Here is an 18,354-nt window from a genome sequence, read left to right on the forward strand (position 1 = left end):
TTAGTGGAAGTTCCTCTTTATGAACACTGTCTAAACACGGCAAACAAATGATTCAAACAAGTACAAAACAGATTTAGGAGAGTTAGGAACACAGTTTCTGAAATGAGAAGTGCCATAGAGAGCATTCGACACCGCTATCACCGTGTTATCAAAGTGGCTGAGGAATATGTAGATATACATGGAGAGCTCCGACAGTTCATGCAGATCAGAGAGGCTCATGCTTCTTCCAGCTCCACCAGCACACCGTCACAGTCTTTGGGATGAAGGAACATGACCGGTTTCCCATGAGCGCCTATCCGAGGCTCTGCCGACAGGGTTCTGATGTTCTTTGACTTCAAGTCGGCCACCGCAGCTGTAATGTCGTCCACCTGCAGACGGGAGGAAAACTCTGTTAATCATTCATCTGCAGCTAGTTTATTGTGCACTTTACCCTACTGCACCATAAACTGAGTCAGCTCTCTGAATCACTTCTACTTGTCCACAGTGACAGCACACTTTTGTACTAGTGCGAGTTAGGAAATATGAACAGCTTCCAAAAATGTGAGTTTCAATTTAAGTTTCTATGATGCTGACAATTCAGTCTAGCATTCTAGCATGAGATTTGTTTACAGACATAAACCTTCAACCCTCAGCAAAATGTGCAGCAATCAAATTGTGCGGAGTTTGCATTCTTTGTTTATAAGATACATGATGGAAATACTGAGCTAACCGAAAAAAACAAAGAAAGAGAAACATAACACTTTCTGTTGATAAGAGCTGTTTCTAACTCAGTATGAATCTACAATTATTTATGGATTGACTTGTTTTATAAGGGACTGTTTCCAGATTATTATTTCACACTTACAATGAACTGCAAGTCATCCAATAAAATACAGTAGCTAGAGTTCAGTTTAAATTAGAGCTATTGGAGTCCAGATTTCCAAAAAGAAAACTGAAATAGTCACAAAGCTTCAGCCCATGAATTCTCATACTGATGAATCCAATCAGTATGAGAATTCTCAATATCATACTAACCATATTAAAATAGATAGAATTAAATCCCTCACAGGGCTAACATTTCCAACCATGTAACCAAGGCAACAAAAAAAGGTTAGATCACTAAAAAGAACAAAAACTAAACTAAAAAGAAACATACTTGACAGCACTCATCTCAGTAATCTTCCCTTTCAAATGACAGTGGCAATGTCTTCTGATTATATGGTTTTAGGCAACCTTGAGAGGAACTCTGTTATTTGTCATAGATTGTTACAGCCAGTGGCCTTTTCTGTTTTTCTTTTTCTTTTTTTGAAAGAGCCAGGTCAAAACATAGATCATATTTCATAAATTAGGCACATGGAGGTGCACAACAGTGCAATTACCAGATTGTGACCTTGCTGCAATAAGGTGTGTGTGCAAAACAGAGAGAGAGAGAGAGAGAGAGAGAGAGAGAGAGAGCACAGTTGTTTGTGTTTATAATTCCTATGACCTGGATGTACCTTGTCTCTTGCTCAATGACCTATAAACATAGGCACCGGTAACTGCAACAAAATAAAATTAATGACTTCTCAACACAGCACTTTAATACAAGAAAAAATCTCAATCCTCATTTAAAAAAGCCATATTTACACAAAGAAACAAGGAATTTGACCTCAGTTCCGCTTTGCTCTAAATGAGGACATAACTGTGATCACCAGAGAGACAGCCTGGAGGTAAAAACTCTCTTTGTGGCGCCTGGTTTATGAAAATTGTTTTCTGTAGCGCTGACCTGAAGATAAAAACCTAAACAGTTTGTTTAGGTCAGAGCCAGAATATTTAGGGCCTGCAGAGATTTTAGCAGCTCTTTAATGACCCTTGACCTGTGCAAGTCCTGCATGAGAGAAGGTCAGCCCCGAAGATATAACACTTAGGAAATATTTTTAAACTTCCACTTGAAGTTCAATTTCTTAATACTTTGCTTCAAAGGATAAACAAATTCTTTTAATTAGGTCATATCCAATACACTCGTTATCCGAGCTTTCTAAAGACGAGTTAAGGTTTTACATTTTGCAGAAATGTCCCTTATTTTCTGTACACTTCTCTCATCTGGTCATAACAGCACACTGTGTAGTCGTTGTTCAACAAAACCATGGATGCGGGAATATGGAGGACAAACGAAGAAGTGTTAGGTCAAACAGCTACCTACGGAAGATGAAATGTCCTACTTTAAGAAACAGGTAAAAAGGGCCAGCAGAGATCTAACACAGTGTCTGAGAAGTGTGTCCTCCTTCACAAATGCTAAGATTATACATAGTAACTCTTTGAGAGCAAACTTGTTATTTTAAAAGTTTTTTATAGATCCAGCTAAAGAAATTTGAACATATTCTGTCCTTTCAGCAGGCTGCTGGAATAAAGTGCGTCTGTGATGAATCCTTTTTATGTCTGCATGGTTTATAGGTCTGCCTGAAAATATGTTAAGCTACTGATGAATGCCACTTTAAAAGAGTATGAGAACGTCTGGCTGCCTGACTTTAATCAAACATCAAATCAAGAAATGACTCGAGACTTTTGCACAAAACCGCTACAATAATAGTCACCTGGTTTGAAATGTGACTATGATCTGCATTATTAGTTCTGTAGATGTGAATACAACTTTAAGCGTGCTATCTATTTAAAACTAATAAACTAACTAATAGTTTTAGTGCCATCAGTTTCGCACCTCAATACAAATGTGGTGCAGCCCTCCTGACTTGTTTTTCTGTAGGAACCCAGAGATGGGGCTCTTCTCCCCGAGAGGGTGTAGCAGCTCCAGCTTAGTGTTGCCCAGCTCCACAAACACTGTGTAGACACCGTGCTCCGGCAGGGGGACCTTTTCGCTCACAGTGGCACGGAGTACATCTCGATACAGAGCCGTGGCTTTCTCCATGTCGGGCACGGCGATGGCTATGTGGTTCAGCTTCCCCAGCTTCCACAGCGACCCAGGAACACCCTGGTGGAGGGGGGCAGTTGTCGAATGTCCTCGCAGGATGGTGGCACGAGAACATTTGGAAAAGCCTGCCGCTGAACAAACAGATTAATATGATGAGAAATGTTAAAGCCTTGTCAAAATATTTTTCATCAAATTAGCTTCATAAATGGTCTATGGTTTGAAAACATGTCATTTTATTTTACTAAACAGTGTTATAGATTTTTTTTTTAAGTCAGAGTTTTGTGTTTTTAAATCTAAAGTAAAAACCTACCTGTTTGAAAATACTTAAAGATCATTTGAACAGCATCTGTCTTACAGACACCCAGCTTAAAATGTGTTTTCTGCCACATACATTTATTCATTTGTTTTTACTTACTTTATTTTCTTATTCACTATTGTCAGATTTTGTATATTCATTTTAAAGTTTTTTATTGTAGTAATTTTACTGTGATGACTCTTTTATTTGTGTCTTAATTGTTTTAAACTAAATTACATTTAAAAGTGCTTCAAAAATCAAAAATAAACTGACAGGTTTTCCTCCCTTTTCCTTCAGGGTTAAGAACTTTTTTATTTAGCTTCCTGCAGATCTTCAGATAAGGGTAGACCTACGACACAGAATAAACTTTTATTTTTCGTGGATGTAAAATCCTTTTAAAAAACAATAGCCACTGTAGTGTTGAATACTGTTTTGATACATCCTCGTAGCATTTAGAAGTCTCTACCGCCCTCCCCCAAATATAAAATAAATGTGGATACATTTTTATTTTAAAAAAAACAACAATTTATTTAATGGTGTTTCTGTATATCATTGACCATATAAAACGAAGTGAATATGTTTCTCTGTCTATTCGTATAAAACCCAGTAAGTTAATCCTGTGTGCCTACATTAAAATGCATCTAATCAAACTCAGACTTCATGAACAACAATGCAAACAGAGGCTTCAGTAAAACAAACTGTTAATGTAAATTGATCATAGTTCTGTCTAGTAAGTCATCTTTGTTTTTACTGACGTCCAGTGATAATAATGAAGGTATAAAAAATATCACATAGGAGGCCAGTAGTTAGTGTAAGACATTAGTCGACGTAAACAAACCTGCAACCTTCAGCACAGCGGACGCCATGTTAGTACCTCGGAACCAAGCAGCTACGGCAGCGGAAGTGTTTCACTTAGAGCCTATTTACCTACGACACTTAGACGCTCACACATGTGAGTGAAACATGGCTAACCGAGAAATAAGGAGAGTGCTGGAGGACTGTGTTAAGATAATAAATGACAACACGGCACAGCCGGAGAACTTTCTGAGGCAAGTAGCTAATGCCGGAGAAAACAGCTGCTGAATGTTTTTCATAATCAAAAAGCAACGATTGACGTACCTAACGCTAAGCTAAAGCTAACTACAGTAGTAGCATTCGTAGTAGCTGTAGCAAGCTGTAGCACTGGCAAGTAGTGGTGTAAATTTAGTGTTATAATTGAAGTAAAATTATTAATTTGCTACAAGATAACATGCATAACTAAGTCTCAAGTGTATTTAGAAATACAGTGGTCAGAGTTTTCTTTGCCGATACCTATTTGTAGTTTTGTATGTCTTTCTACGTATAGAAAACATGAAGGGGAATTTAGTAGGTTCCTTGCTAGAGGTAATATTCTGCAATTCAACAGAAATTGAGGTCTTTCAAGGCATTTATGCATGAAAGCATATACCCCAAACCTGCTTCTGGTTATTACCGTGCTGTAATATGTTAATCAGAGCCTATGTTGTCGCTGATTCATTAATTAGTTCTTAGTTTTAAAGCATAATGAATGAAAAAAAGTTTTGTATCTCACCTTCCTTACAGAGCTAAACTGAATTTCTGGCTAATTGATCTTTAATAAACTGACTGACAAATGACTGAAACATAACCTCACAATCATCTGTAATTTCATTAGAAAGATATATATAGATAGATAGGTAGATAGATAGAAAGAGAGAGAGTGCTGTGGACATAGAGACAGACTATTTCACAACTGTAAAGTGAAGATCTTTCCTATATTTTTATTTGGATATAGAAACACCTAAGAGAAAATGTTTAGCAGGATGATTCTTAAAAATCACCAGCCTCATGCATAAGGCAGATAAGACTTCAACGTCATAAAGACAAATATGCTGTTTGTAGAGCGGAAGTTCTGATTTTGTCTCTAAAAATTAAACACCAATATTGATATTTAATTATATGGTCACATGGGTGCAACTATAACTGTGGAAGTAATTAGTATTTTAATGTGTATTTACATTCTTTACAAAACAATAATCGCTTCATATTTTTGAGTCGATTATCTGTTTGGGTAGTGCCAATTTCATGTTTCTGTATTCATTTACTCTGGCCTATCTTGACTAACTTATATTGGTGGAACATGAAACATACTGTACATATTAATGTTAGTCTCTGCTAGATTAAATTTGGTTGCAACTCAGCCACATCTTTCCCACTATTCTTTTACTTATTCTGTGATCATAATGTCCCTTTATTAAGGCATCAAGGTAATGAAGGCGTGAATTTATTGGACTTGAAATCCTATTACGTAGATATTGCATCTGAGCTGTCCTGTGTGATTGTAACACATTGATGTTGCGATTCAATCCATTGTCTTTGTATAATTCCGGTTTAAAATAGTACACATAACATTTTTTTAGATTTCCAGGAATCTTTATTACAAACATCATTTTTTTTAACTGTTTAAAGCTATTTTTTGTTTTCATACATTTATGTGTTTGATGAATATAGGGTGTACATTTGTTTGGGGTTATGTTGCACACTTGGTGTTAATTTCAGTCTAACAGTCTGTACCTGTTTTAGCATATTACAGATGAATGTACTCTGGTACTCTTCAGTTTTCAAGTTTTTGTTCTAATTTTTGTATCATAGATCATAAGTCTAATGTTAGTTTCTTTGGCATCATTTGCTCTAATTGAAAAAAAAACAAGCACAGTTAGAAATTTCTCATTGAACCATATTTCTAGATCTGTCGGATTAAACAGCTATTTTCACTTCTTCAGCCTTCAAGATGGACCTGCAGCAGAATTTACTTCCCTCACCAAGACCCTGTATGACCTCCAGAAATCTGTGGAGCCTGCAGGTTGTAAAGGAAGCCCACTGCCTCAGCTGGTGGTGGACAACTTTGATGAGGAGCAGATTTGGCAGGAACTGGAGATACAGAATAATGCTGTGATGAAACATTTTAAAAATGCCGTAGATGAGGTTTTAATAAAGACTTTGCTGGAGGAGGAAGACGAGAATGAAGAGGAGGCTGAAGGAGAGGCAGATGATGAAAATGATACTGAACAACCTTCCAAACAACAAAATAATAAGGCAGCGGAGGAACGCAGTGACTCTGAGGAAGACTCTGATATAGATTTTGACGTGGACGCTCTTGAGAAACGAGAGAAGCAGAAGAAGCAAAGTGTGAAGAATGACTCCAGAACAAAAGTTGTTCCCTCTGAGGTTGATGATAAATTCTTCAAACTGTCAGAGATGGAGTCGTTTCTTGATGAGATGGACAAACGTGAGGGAAAGGAAGACGAGGGCGAAGATGATATTAACTATTTTCAGGATGTTCCCTCTGATGAAGATGATGATTTGGACTTGGATGAGATTATGTCCTCCAAAGAAAAGAAGAAAAACACGGTGTGTACGTCACATTTCTGCTTTCCACGATAACACAGAAGACAAAAATGTAATAATTTTGTTTATATTAACAGGCAAAGAGCTCCAGGAATCTCAAATACAAAGATTTCTTTGATGCCATGGAGGGCGGATCAGCTAAAATAAATGAGCAGTCAGACGATGATGATGATGATGATGTTGATGATGAGATGGGGGACATCCAGGATGAAGTTGAAGAAGAGGATTTTGATGAGGAAGAGGAGGCCAATGATGAGTAAGTGTGATCAGTTACCGTACTTGTTTTTTTTATCCATATGTCAGAGAAGCAATTTAGTTTGATGGCAGCATGTCTGTGCTTTCTGGTAGCGGTGACAGAGGAAGTCCAAGTAAAGCCTCTCAAAAGAAGGTGACCTTTGACCTGTCTGGGGATGAGGACAGTGAGGGGGAGGACATGGAGGAGATATTTGGAGGAAAAGCTTCAAGCTCGGAAAAGTCAGAAGTAAAGTCTTCATATGAGAAGCGACAGGAGAAGGTAACAAAGCTTCAAATGCTGCTGATTTCATTTATAACCGATTCTGATGTCTGCTTCTGATACCACAGAGTTGAATTTCTAAAATGAAGAAAAACAAAAACTTTACTATGAAAACATTGAGTTAAGAATATAAATAAGTTTTTCTATGGCCCCAAGTTTAACCTCTTGCTTGTTTTTACTGTTTTGATATTATTTGATGGGTTCACTTTTTTGATAATTCCTTAGGCAGAAAATCTTGACAAAAGAGATTTCTCAAGAATGTGTGAAAGAAGGTTCCCTGCAGTTCACTTTTAGTTACTGCTGGTCTCCCATCTTGCAGATGTCTCAGAAGATCCAAGAGCTGGAGAACGCAGCTCTGGCAGAGAAGGCGTGGCAGCTGTCCGGCGAGGTGACGGCGCAGACCCGTCCGGAGAACAGCATGCTGGAGGAGGACGTGGAGTTTGAACAGGCATCAAGATTGGGTAAGCATTTATTCTCATGCTTTTCGATTGGTCAGCAACTCTGCTGCTGTCATTTGACGTAGCAGTCTATTTAGCAAGCCTTTCAGGTAAACCAAATAACCCGGTTTTGTTTATTAGCCCCTGCTATTACTGAGGAGACCACCCTGCAGCTTGAAGACATCATCAAACAGAGAATAAAAGACCAGGTCAGACATAGAGACTTTTGTTTAACCTGATTTTTATTATTATAATTAATGTTTCTTTTAATCTGTGCCTTTATGTTGTGTTCATACAAGGCATTTGATGATGTGGAGCGTAAAGAGAAGCCTAAGGAGGAGGTTTTTGAATACAAAAAGAGACTGAGTCTGGACCATGAGAAGAGCAAGCAGAGTCTAGCAGAAATCTATGAGCAAGAATACATCAAACAGATTCAGGTTTGACTTTGAACTTCTTGACATTTATTCTCTGTCACATACAATCCACAGAGCCTCCGTTTTATTATCCTCTTATTTCAGAATAAGACAGAGGAAGAGGAGAACCCAGCTCATGTAGAAATTCAAAAGCTTATGGACACGCTCTTTCTAAAGCTGGATGCTCTTTCCAACTTCCACTTCACACCAAAACCAGTGAGTTATTTTCTGATATCAGTAACTAAAAGGTACAAAAAAGGCAAAATAAATAAAATATCGTTTTGAAATCAATTTCACTTAATAAAATAAAAATTAAAATAAATAGTTAAATGAGGATGAGACATGCTGTACGATAAATGTAAAGGGTAGCAGGATAGTGCAGGTGATGATGAACCCATCCATCCATGTTTACTTTCTTGAACAGCCTGTTCCAGAGGTCAAGGTGGTGTCGAACCTCCCGTCCATCACTATGGAGGAGGTGGCTCCAGTCAGCGCTAGTGATGCTACTCTTCTCGCACCAGAAGAAGTCAAGGTTTGCCAGCTTCAATCCGATTACAAATATCTATGATTATGCCAGTTTTCCAGTTACACAACAGCTTATAAGTATTTTCTGTTTTTTAAAGGAGAAGAACAAGGCTGGAGACTTACTGGGTGATACTGAGAAGACGTCGACTGACAAGAAGCGCGAGAGACGGCACAAGAAGAAAGTGAAGCGTCTGAAGATTCAGGAGAAGGAGAAGAGACAAAAACTTAAGGAAGCTAGCAGAACCGGGGGAAATAAAAAGCCTTCGAAGGCTGAGGTCACTGAAAACCTGAAGAAACTCACAAAGGGAGGCAAAGCCACAATACTAAAGGTTGAGCATTTTATTGGATTATACACAAACCAAATTCTCATAGTTTCTGACCCACAATGTGAACACTATTACCAAATCCTTTAAAAACACATTTGCTATGGACATATACTTTCTAGCTGTGTATTTTTTTTATATCACTTTACAGATAAAACACTAGTCATGGACAAGTTGCATCCTTTATCAGCACATTTTTAACCTGCACATCACAATTTGAGCATCTATTTTTAGCATTTGTACATTTAGCTGACTCATCTTTCGTTTACGCAGGTTGAGCCACACCTTCTGGATCCCAACACTAACACTTTATTCCCCCTTAAATAGCTCAGTGTGCTTCTGAAGTGACACATCTAATACTGCTTCCTTTGCTTTCAGGATGAAGGAAAGGACAAGGCTCTGCGGTCTTCTCAAGCTTTCTTCTCTCAGCTTCAGGATCAGGTCAAAAGTCAGATCAAAAGTACAAAGGAACAGTCTTCAAAGAAGAAGAAACAAAAGGAGGTTTCTGTCATCAAACTCAAGCTGTAATGACTTTGCTGGTTTATTTTTGATGATCACCTTTTCATTGTACAGATTCTTTTATGAAACAACTGCAATACATTAAGCCTGAAAGTGTGAATACATTGTTTCCATTTTTATTAAAATGTATGCTGTGGTCACATCTCTTTGTTTTTATTCACATAAAACACTTTATTTTACTAACTAAAATGGTTATTGTGCTGCAGTAAGAATCAATAAGGGCCTTAGCTTGGATTGTGGGTCTGCCTGCAGCAGATTTTTTTTACTTCTTTTGATTTTTGCAGCTCAGCAGTTGTACCACATTGAAGAATGGAATCACTTTTTGCCATCAGGGGGTTATGTGAGCATAAATACCTGACAAAAACTGACATAAAAGCAAGATTTGTGTGGAGATTATGAATTTTATTCATAATCTTGTGTATAATGAGTCTTTGATGTCCAGCCTGACTATCAATGTAGTTCTTGATCATTTTTCTCATTTGTCTTTCTACAAGAAGGAAATGTTATGCTAACATCGAATCTAATTTGGATTACCTAAATCAATAAATATTAACACGACAAGCAAGACTGCAATAGTTTTGTTGATGAAAGTGACTTTTTAAGTGGTTAGCATCCTAATAAACAGCATTACAATTATATGTATATTGCTCTAGTTTCTAGTAGTGTTTCAGACTTAACATTGGATTTATTTTTTAAAAATACAGCAGCGCATCTTAAGCTTTGTTATTCCTCTACAATTTGTTGCCTGCATTTGCCCCAACTAGTTCCTTGACATATACACACACACACACACATCATACACCACTAAATTAAAGCGATTACAATTTTTCTTGGAAAGAAATTGTTCTTTCAAAATGTGCACAAGACAATTTACACTATATAATTTAATATATATTTCAGGCATATGTTTACCAAGCATTGTACAAAACTAGAGTAACCAAATAGAGAAAATGTCTACATTTGATTTTTAATACAACTGTACTATTAGATTTACTCCATAAGTGTTGCCAGTGCTCAGGAATGGAAAAAGTGACGTCATTTGTCCTCAGTAGAATGACGTTTGATTTGCGAAATGATGACTGGGATAAGAAGAATCACATCTCGGATAGCTGAAGCTTTCTTTTCATAAGGAATCACTGAATCATGAATAATGGTTCACTTTGAAACATTTAATTAAACTTTTAAAGGATTTTTCAATATTTATAAACAGTATTTCCAAAGTCCTTTACAAAAATGGCCAGCTGAAATGCAATTTAAAAGTAGATTTTTTTCCATTCTGATGACTAAGAAACTAATTTGATATATCTGAAATATATAAAACTGCCATATTTTAAAAAAAGGTAACGCGAGAGGAGTGCATTGTTATTAAATGTCACTTTGGTCTGCCGTACATCGTCTCCGCCTCTTTGGTAAAATCCCCATGACGTAAACGCAAACCATTACGGAAGTAAACTAGGCGTCCAAACGGGGACAGAAACCCGTATTAGTTTCGTGTCTTGGCTTGCCTAACAGTTACAGACTTTCAGGTAAGTATTTTTTTGTTTTATGTAGGATAAATGTTAGACGTTTAAAATAAAATTCTGTAACGTATTTGAGTTTATTGGCGTCTATTTGTTTTTGTTTTGAAAGCGTTTAGCAAGAGCTAGTAGTTGGAAGCTAACCAACGCTGAGAAACTTGAGCATTAACAAACTGAACTGTGGGGGGGGAAATCATCTTGAGTTAACCTTAAACTGCTGCAACATTGTGGGAAAATGTGCGGATGTACAAATAAAACAAATATAATTTGTCAACTCTGAAAATATCGCAGTTTCTTATTGTTAGCTTACGTTAAGCTAAAGCTAACTGACTTTAGCATAATCAACGAATAGTTTCAGTTGTCAGCGTGATTTCAATGTTTAATTTACTCTGTGTTTACATGTGTTTTTTTGTTGTTTGGGGCTTAATCTGCGCGGTCAATCTGCTCGCCCTCACATGATGAGGTGAGTCACTGCATCGGACGTTTCCGTATGATTTCTGATCACACTATACTCTGTCCGCAGATACACTGTCGTCATGTTGGGAGGAGGATTCAAAGGAGAAAGGCTAAGAGTTAACCTGCGGCTGGTCATAAACCGACTTAAACTCCTAGAGAAGAAGAAAAGTGAGTGCTTTGAAGTTGGCAAATAAGTTTGATTCATTTTCTCTTGTTCATGCCATTAGTGATAGTTTTAACTTAACCAATCTTCGCAAATTTCAAATGAAGCTGAGCTCGCCCAAAAGGCAAGGAAGGAGATTGCAGATTACTTGTCCTCTGGCAAGGATGAGCGGGCCCGGATTCGTGTTGAGCACATCATCAGAGAGGACTACCTGGTTGAAGCCATGGAGATCCTTGAACTGTACTGTGATTTGTTGCTCACTCGTTTCGGCCTCATCCAGTCCATGAAGTGAGTGCTGAAGCAAACTGGTTTTTCAGTACCAGTTTGTACTGGTACAAATGGTGAGCAATTGCTGTCACAATGCTCATCTACTTCTTTTGTGGCTGCCAGGGAACTTGATCCAGGCTTGCAAGAGGCAGTGTCCACTCTCATCTGGGCAGCACCACGCCTCCAGTCAGAGGTGTCTGAATTGAAGATTGTAAGTGCTTTTTCAATTAAAAGAAATTAAAAAATCATTTTTAATATCCCAATAAGTATTTTTATTTATATTACAAATGTCTGTACATTTAGGACAAAGTTAAACCAAAATAAAATTCCTTGTTTGACTAAGTTTAATTCTGATGTAACAAATAACTGTTTCAATAAGCAGTTTTATTTCCATCATGTCAGTTTTTACAGCTGTGTCTCTTAATGGTTCCTTCAGGTTTCTGAACAACTATGTGCAAAATACAGCAAGGAATATGGCAAGCTGTGCAGAACAAACCAGATTGGCACTGTTAACGACAGGGTAGGCCATATTCTTCCGGTATTTTGTGACGTCTTTGTGAATAATGTGTACCTTTTGTCGAGTAACCATCTGATATGATTACAGCTGATGCACAAACTGAGTGTGGAGGCTCCTCCCAAGATTCTAGTGGAGCGCTATCTGATAGAGATAGCTAAGAACTACAATGTGCCATATGAGCCTGATGCTATGGTCAGGGTATGTTGTTATTTTCTTTTGAATACATTTCCTTTGACTATGTAGGAAGGATGATGTCATGAATTTTGCTCATTTACTCAAACTGTTTCTGGATAGCCTGAAGTGTGTACTGGAGAGGAGGCAGACCTAATTGATGTGGATACAGACAGGAAGAATGGAGGTGGAAGCGGTGGAGGTGGTTTCTTTGCTCCTCCTACTACAGCTATGCCCATGCCCATGCCTATGTCTATGCCTATGTCTATGCCAACAGCTTTTAACTACCCACCTCCAAAAGGAGCGGTAAGAAATAATAAAATACTCTTGTAACCTCTTACTGTGAGTTTAACAGGCCTAAGCAGTCTTCAAAAGTATAAAATAGACTTTCAGTCATTTTCAGGCCCAGAAAAAATGGTGTACAGAAAACTATTTGAATTTCCAGACTATTGTCCTATGTTTCATATTTTAAAAAAATTGACTTGCTTTCTAAAAATGATTAACTGAGACGTATTTTAAGACTGAAATCGATGTCTGTTTTTGGTCCATCCACATCAAGCCTGGATTAAAAGTTTTTAGTTTTTAATGTATTGAAAACCCACAGAGTCTGGACAGTTTTGTTTTGGGGGAATTTTTGGAACATACAGAAACATCTAATAAACATTTACAATACCTTTTTTAAGTTTAATTTCTTAGAGGACCCACAATTTACCAAGAAATTACTAATTTACTTAGATTTTAGATTCACACTGTCTCTGAATTTCTAACATAAACACTAAAACAAGCTAAAGATTCTTCCAAAACAGTTGGGACTTGAGTTTCTTGCTGCTTTCTCTGTTAATAACTGTTATTAAACACACATAAAGTTTAGTGCCACCTGAGTCAGTTCAAAATTACACTCTGCTTACAAAGTGAGAGTAATGTGAAATAAAAAGTGATCATAAGAGCTCAGTTTTTTTTTCATTGATTATATTGCACTTTATATAAAATAATAAAATCCAAGTCTGCTTGAATATACAGAATTATTTAAAGATCTCCTCTTTGTTATTAAAGTCATTTAATCTGCTTGTATTTGGACAATAGTTTCAAATGCAGCAGAATATTGGAAAAATATTCTTGTTTGTGTGATGATATGGATGATGGTCACCCAACGTTTTCCTGACTATTTGCCGTTTCCTGCAGGAACCTTTTCACCCTTCGGTTGGAACCTACAACAGCTTCCCAGTTGCAGGAGGGCAGCCCCCTCAGCTGCCTTCTTCTCCCCCCACATACGAGTCCGTAAGTGACTGACCCTTCACGTCAGTGCCTCCCCACCCCCATCCCCACAGATGGACAGATGCACAGGGCAGGGAAGCACTCAGGGAAGGACTATTTATTCAGCTTGCTTGTAGTTTTACTTGCATTCCTGCTTCATCTACGTTTATAAATGTAGAGTGAAGTCCATAACTTACTGGGGCCTGGCATAACCCTTGTCCCTTTTAAGCATGTACTGAGTATATTTAACTAACAGTTATGTACTGAAAATGAGATTGGAGTGCAGATTCAATTTGCAATATTGTTTTAAATTTTTAAAAAATATTTTCTTCCAAATTACAACGAATCTGAACACACTTTAAAGGCAAACATACCCATTTCTTTTACAGTAATACCAAATTGAAATAGTTCCAAATCCTTTCCAGTCCAGTCATATAATTACATTCAGACCCTATTTACAGTTTCATTAAAATCATTGAATCATGTCATTTCAATTGGTGAAAAGCTAGAAAGCTGAGTAAATGATCAAGTAAAAAACTTTCCAACAGTCTCTCTTCCTGGGAAAGTGTGTGCTGTTGATTTGTCGTTTAAAAAACCATTTCAAACATAGATTTAAAATTCACTCTTTTCACATTAACTTTCAATTTTAAAATTGTTCGGCTGTCCATTAAACAAAGCTATTTTATGTACACGTTAGTTTTTTTCAATTGACTGTTGCTGATTTGCACATGACAGGTTCAAAGCTAATTTTAGTTGTGATATTTGCTTTTTAAATCAGCAACTTTTTTACAAAACATGCTGCTGAATTACAAGTAAATGGATCACTGGTTTTAACAGTAAAACAAATGGGAACTATACATCTACTAACTGACTAAGCAGCTCTTTAGGATGTGTTGCATTATCTAACTCTATGAAAATGCATCTCTTCAGCAAATTACAATGAAGGATAAAAGCAATAAGCATAGACAAGATCAGACTGATCTAAAGAAATATAAGACATAGAGACAATGCAATGTCTTCCAGAGTCTCTCTGATCTGAGGAATAATTTAAATCTGATGAGTTTGAGTGTTACAGCTGCCACAAAGTTTACTTGTAAGAGTGACTTGGCATTCGGCAGTGACCTGGTCAGTAACTTGATCTCCACCAGATGGTGCCTGATTGTGTTTCATCCAAACACAACCTGAGCAGAAAAAGAACAACAGCTTCAGTAAAGACCTGGCAACACATCTCATAGATTGTTAGGGGATTCCAGACTTCAGAACAAGTCTTCAGCCATGTTAATTCAAAAATTAAGTCTGCACTTCAATTGCTTTTCAGTTGTGTATAAAAAACTATTTTGAGCCATCACTTTGGATTTATTTCCCACAACCTGTTTGTTTTTGTGAATAGCTTCTGCTTTGACTAACATGAGATGGTGAGTTGCTCTGAGTGTGCCTGAGTCTGATTGATTTATCGAACAGAGAAGTAACGCTGCCTCCCTCCTAACATCTGCTTTGAAGGGTGATGGTTCTTAAATAATCTGTGCACCAGAATATTTTCTGTTTATTCTCCGATTCTGTCTTTGTGATGTCTAACCAATAGTTATCTACAGTAGAATGGTGACGACACAATTTGTGACGCATTTTTGTCTGCGTTTTAGATTGATGACTTCAATGACAAAGGTTCTGTTCCTTCTCAGGCTGTAGGTGAGTTCCATCTGCAAAATGTGCAGATTTGTTTATGATACATAATTCCAGTTGTTGTGTTCTTCTCCTCCATTGGTTTTGTGAAGTTCACTCCTGATGTCTTTTGGCTGGTTATAGTAGAAAAAAATAAACTGTTCATACTTCGCTTCAGGTCCTACTCCTGCACCTCGTCACTCGTTTGACCACAACAACCTACCAGAACTTCCCTCCGTTCCCGACACACTCCCCAGCTCCTCCCTGGGTGGACACAACACCAATTCGGACGACATCGACTTTGACGATTTGACGCGGCGGTTCGAGGACCTGAAAAAGAAGACCTAATCTGTGACACTGGTGGTCTGCGTACCTTATCTCACAGGCATGTGTCGTTACCTACACAAGCCAGAACAAGAAATGGGGAAACATTTAGGGTTTTGAATCAGTTTTGGGAAGTTCTCCTCCCCAATTTTTCCCATATAAAGTAATTTTACACAGATTTTAAATATACATGTACTCTTACCTCATTTTCGCAAATATTACCAACTTACTGAAGGTGTGGGTGCTCACCAACTACCCAACCCTGTATTTTCTTTATCGGAAGGGCCACATGATTTTTTCCCAAATAGCAAAATTTATATATATATATTCAAAATTACAATCATGAGGCTGCTGAGACCTTTTCACTTGTTTTCATTTAAGGTCATGCTGCCTTTTTACTGTTTCAAAATAAACCTGAGTGAATCAACTATTTAATCAAATCAAGATTTTACTTGCTTTTCCTATGGTTTGGGGTTTGACTAATAAATACAGTCTATGCCTTGGCTCCAATTGGTGCATGTTGATGCCGCTGTAATCTTTTCCACTGTGTTTATTCGCCATGTCTCAGAGCAGTCAGACAAGCCCGACAGGTTTTCCCACTGGGATAGGAAACGCTCATTGGCGCTTAATGAAGTCATATCTTCTCACAGCAGTTTCATAAAGAAATCGGACACGGAAGCCATATCTCCTGTGGTGTGCAGTCCTTGTAGTCGTAACACTGTGGAACTGAGGATTTTGAAGCGACATCATTCACTGAGCTACTTCAATGACAGGAAGAAGGTGTGTGAGGCCTTGAGGAAAAGCGAGCAGTGAAATCACAAAACCTATGTGGTAGTCGATCGGGCTTTGTTGTAATAGTACAAAAGAAAAAGTGTATTAAACCATTTATATAGAACATTTACAGTAATATAGATGATTATTTGCGCAAGTGATTTACAGATAAACCAAAAGATGTTTGGCAGCAGGGCTTTGTTCATTATTCGAAGAAACTGTTTTATAATTCCTGCGTCTGAAAAATACTTCTCCCCCCTCCTTTTGAATGTCTGTTTTACCAAACACTTATACTGTAACATAACTGAATTACATAATTTACAAGCACTCCTTTTAGGTGCAACGCATTTGATTGGATCTAGTGTTTTGACTCCAGAAGTGATCATTTTATCCTGTTTTCTGCGAACGTGTGCATGGGTCTTATACTGTATGTCCACCGCTGCATTTGCCTTAGCTGTCGTCTCTCATCCGAGGCCTTGCCAGTCTGTGGAAGGATTAAGCACTTGTCATCCATCAAGACTGGAGTCATATTACCAGTTTGTTGTTATGTAACAAATTCCTTCTCTTATTTGGTAAATTTATGCTTTGGAAAAGTAACAGTCTGCTTTGTCAATAGGGAAAAGAGTTCTTGTGAAAAAAGAAAAAAAAAAAAACGGGGTTTTATTTTTGTGCAGACATGACGCATTGCTGTAACCTTACCACACCCAGCACTGCTTGCATGGCACTGAGCAACGGCCTTGTGAACAGTGATTCAGCAGTTTCTGGAAACACAAGGAGTGGCTTTCAGGCTGGATTGTAAACAATGTTTTTTCTGTTTAACAAATTTTGTAGGATGTAAAGCGAGATTGACACTACAGAGCTGTGACCTGCTCCATATTTTTTTCTATGTTAGACTTTTCTATCATTCTGTTTCTTTAGGCACAAAAGGTGTCAGGTTGAAAGAGATTTGTTTTTTCACAATGTACGCTAACATAAAAATTTAATAAATGACTGTTTGGAACTGGAGCAAATTTTGATTTCTTAACATTTTTTTGTCCCGTTTTAAATCACTGTAATAAGTATTGGTGCCCACTAGGGGTCAGTGGCGTGTTTTACAACATTTCTAAAAGGTTGCAGTCCTGAAGTCATACATTATCAGGTACGTTTCAACAAATTTTACTATTAACAAATAATTAATTTATTTTAGTAATTCATTTAAAAAAGTGAGACCTCCGTATAAATTGATTGTCCAGAGTGAATTAGTGTTTATCTCTGTCTATTTAAATAATGAAAATCCCAAACTAATTTTCTGAGAAAATTAGTACAGTTTCAAAAGCAAGTATTTTTAATATGGCATGGTTATGGTATGGTCTACATACCAACTGATGACTATCTCAAGATGGGCAAATCTCAAGAGTTCAATGCTGAAGAAGTTGGCTAATCACAGAGCATTATTCATAATGCTCTATGAAGGTTAAATGGAAGGAAAAGGTGCAGAGGCAATGCAAACATTACAAACCTTTTGCCTTGAGAGAATTGTGAATGTATTCCATTCAGGAGTTGGGAGATGATTTGCATCATGTGAACTACAGCTGAAGTCAGGGCTTCATGAGGCACTGTACAGATGACCAGCAAACTGGACTGACCCAAACCTCCTGTAAAATGGAACCTCAGAATTACAAGAGTTAGCAATGCAAATGAGCTAGAGGACCCAATCAAAGCAACATGGGCTACCTAAAGCCTAAACACCTCAGTAGTATATATATATATATATATATACACTGCTCAAAAAAATAAAGGGAACACTCAAATAACACATCCTAGATCTGAATGAAAGAAATATTCTCATTGAATACTTTGTTCTGTACAAAGTTCCATTTGCACAACAGCAGGTGAAATTGATCGTCAATCAGTGTTGCTTCCTAAGTGGACAGTTTGATTTCACAGAAGTTTGATTTACT

At 37.4% G+C, this 18,354-nt stretch overlaps 3 protein-coding genes across 4 annotated transcripts; 2 read left to right on the forward strand and 1 right to left on the reverse strand.

Annotated features, from left to right (window-relative positions):
- On the reverse strand, positions 1 to 4,069 carry mcee (methylmalonyl-CoA epimerase). Its single transcript, XM_005812538.3, has 3 exons — positions 4,018 to 4,069; positions 2,675 to 3,015; positions 1 to 368 (listed from the first exon to the last, which is right to left on the reverse strand). The coding sequence occupies exons 1-3, from the start codon at positions 4,043 to 4,045 to the stop codon at positions 216 to 218; spliced, it is 522 nt and encodes a 173-aa protein (XP_005812595.1). The 5' UTR covers positions 4,046 to 4,069; the 3' UTR covers positions 1 to 215.
- Positions 4,070 to 4,093: 24 nt separating this feature from the next.
- On the forward strand, positions 4,094 to 9,457 carry mphosph10 (M-phase phosphoprotein 10). The gene is made up of 11 exons (XM_023332138.1): positions 4,094 to 4,228; positions 5,960 to 6,587; positions 6,662 to 6,840; positions 6,933 to 7,098; positions 7,418 to 7,559; positions 7,677 to 7,744; positions 7,835 to 7,972; positions 8,054 to 8,164; positions 8,373 to 8,480; positions 8,572 to 8,802; positions 9,175 to 9,457. Exons 1-11 carry the CDS (start codon positions 4,143 to 4,145, stop codon positions 9,322 to 9,324), a joined length of 2,007 nt encoding a protein of 668 aa, XP_023187906.1. The 5' UTR covers positions 4,094 to 4,142; the 3' UTR covers positions 9,325 to 9,457.
- A 1,275-nt stretch (positions 9,458 to 10,732) lies between these two features.
- On the forward strand, positions 10,733 to 17,419 carry ist1 (IST1, ESCRT-III associated factor). Of its 2 annotated transcripts, none has more exons than XM_005812539.2 (10): positions 10,733 to 10,841; positions 11,356 to 11,456; positions 11,559 to 11,739; positions 11,842 to 11,929; positions 12,155 to 12,238; positions 12,323 to 12,433; positions 12,530 to 12,712; positions 13,589 to 13,684; positions 15,301 to 15,346; positions 15,498 to 17,419. In XM_005812539.2, the coding sequence occupies exons 2-10, from the start codon at positions 11,369 to 11,371 to the stop codon at positions 15,665 to 15,667; spliced, it is 1,047 nt and encodes a 348-aa protein (XP_005812596.1). In that variant the 5' UTR covers positions 10,733 to 10,841; positions 11,356 to 11,368; the 3' UTR covers positions 15,668 to 17,419. The 2 variants fall into 2 exon arrangements, with proteins under 2 accessions (XP_005812596.1, XP_023187907.1); XM_023332139.1 differs by having other exon boundaries at positions 15,340 to 15,346.
- Positions 17,420 to 18,354: the final 935 nt, after the last annotated feature.

The sequence above is a fragment of the Xiphophorus maculatus genome, chromosome 4 (assembly GCF_002775205.1).
Source record: "Xiphophorus maculatus strain JP 163 A chromosome 4, X_maculatus-5.0-male, whole genome shotgun sequence".
NCBI classification, from domain to species: domain Eukaryota; kingdom Metazoa; phylum Chordata; class Actinopteri; order Cyprinodontiformes; family Poeciliidae; genus Xiphophorus; species Xiphophorus maculatus.

Bases quoted from the DNA above. Each gene is read 5' to 3' on its own strand.
- mcee (XM_005812538.3), bottom strand. From the start codon at position 4,045: ATGGCGTCCGCTGTGCTGAAGGTTGCAG. The intron at 3,016-4,017 runs GTTTGTTTACGT...CTGTTTGTTCAG, and splicing joins CGCTGTGCTGAAGGTTGCAG to CGGCAGGCTTTTCCAAATGT. The intron at 369-2,674 runs GTGCGAAACTGA...TCCCGTCTGCAG, and splicing joins TGCACCACATTTGTATTGAG to GTGGACGACATTACAGCTGC.
- mphosph10 (XM_023332138.1), top strand. From the start codon at position 4,143: ATGGCTAACCGAGAAATAAGGAGAGTGCTGGAGGACTGTGTTAAGATA. The intron at 7,560-7,676 runs GTAAGCATTTAT...TTTGTTTATTAG, and splicing joins TGAACAGGCATCAAGATTGG to CCCCTGCTATTACTGAGGAG. The intron at 8,165-8,372 runs GTGAGTTATTTT...TTTCTTGAACAG, and splicing joins TCCACTTCACACCAAAACCA to CCTGTTCCAGAGGTCAAGGT.
- ist1 (XM_005812539.2), top strand. From the start codon at position 11,369: ATGTTGGGAGGAGGATTCAAAGGAGAAAGGCTAAGAGTTAACCTGCGG. The intron at 11,740-11,841 runs GTGAGTGCTGAA...TGTGGCTGCCAG, and splicing joins GGCCTCATCCAGTCCATGAA to GGAACTTGATCCAGGCTTGC. The intron at 12,434-12,529 runs GTATGTTGTTAT...GTTTCTGGATAG, and splicing joins AGCCTGATGCTATGGTCAGG to CCTGAAGTGTGTACTGGAGA.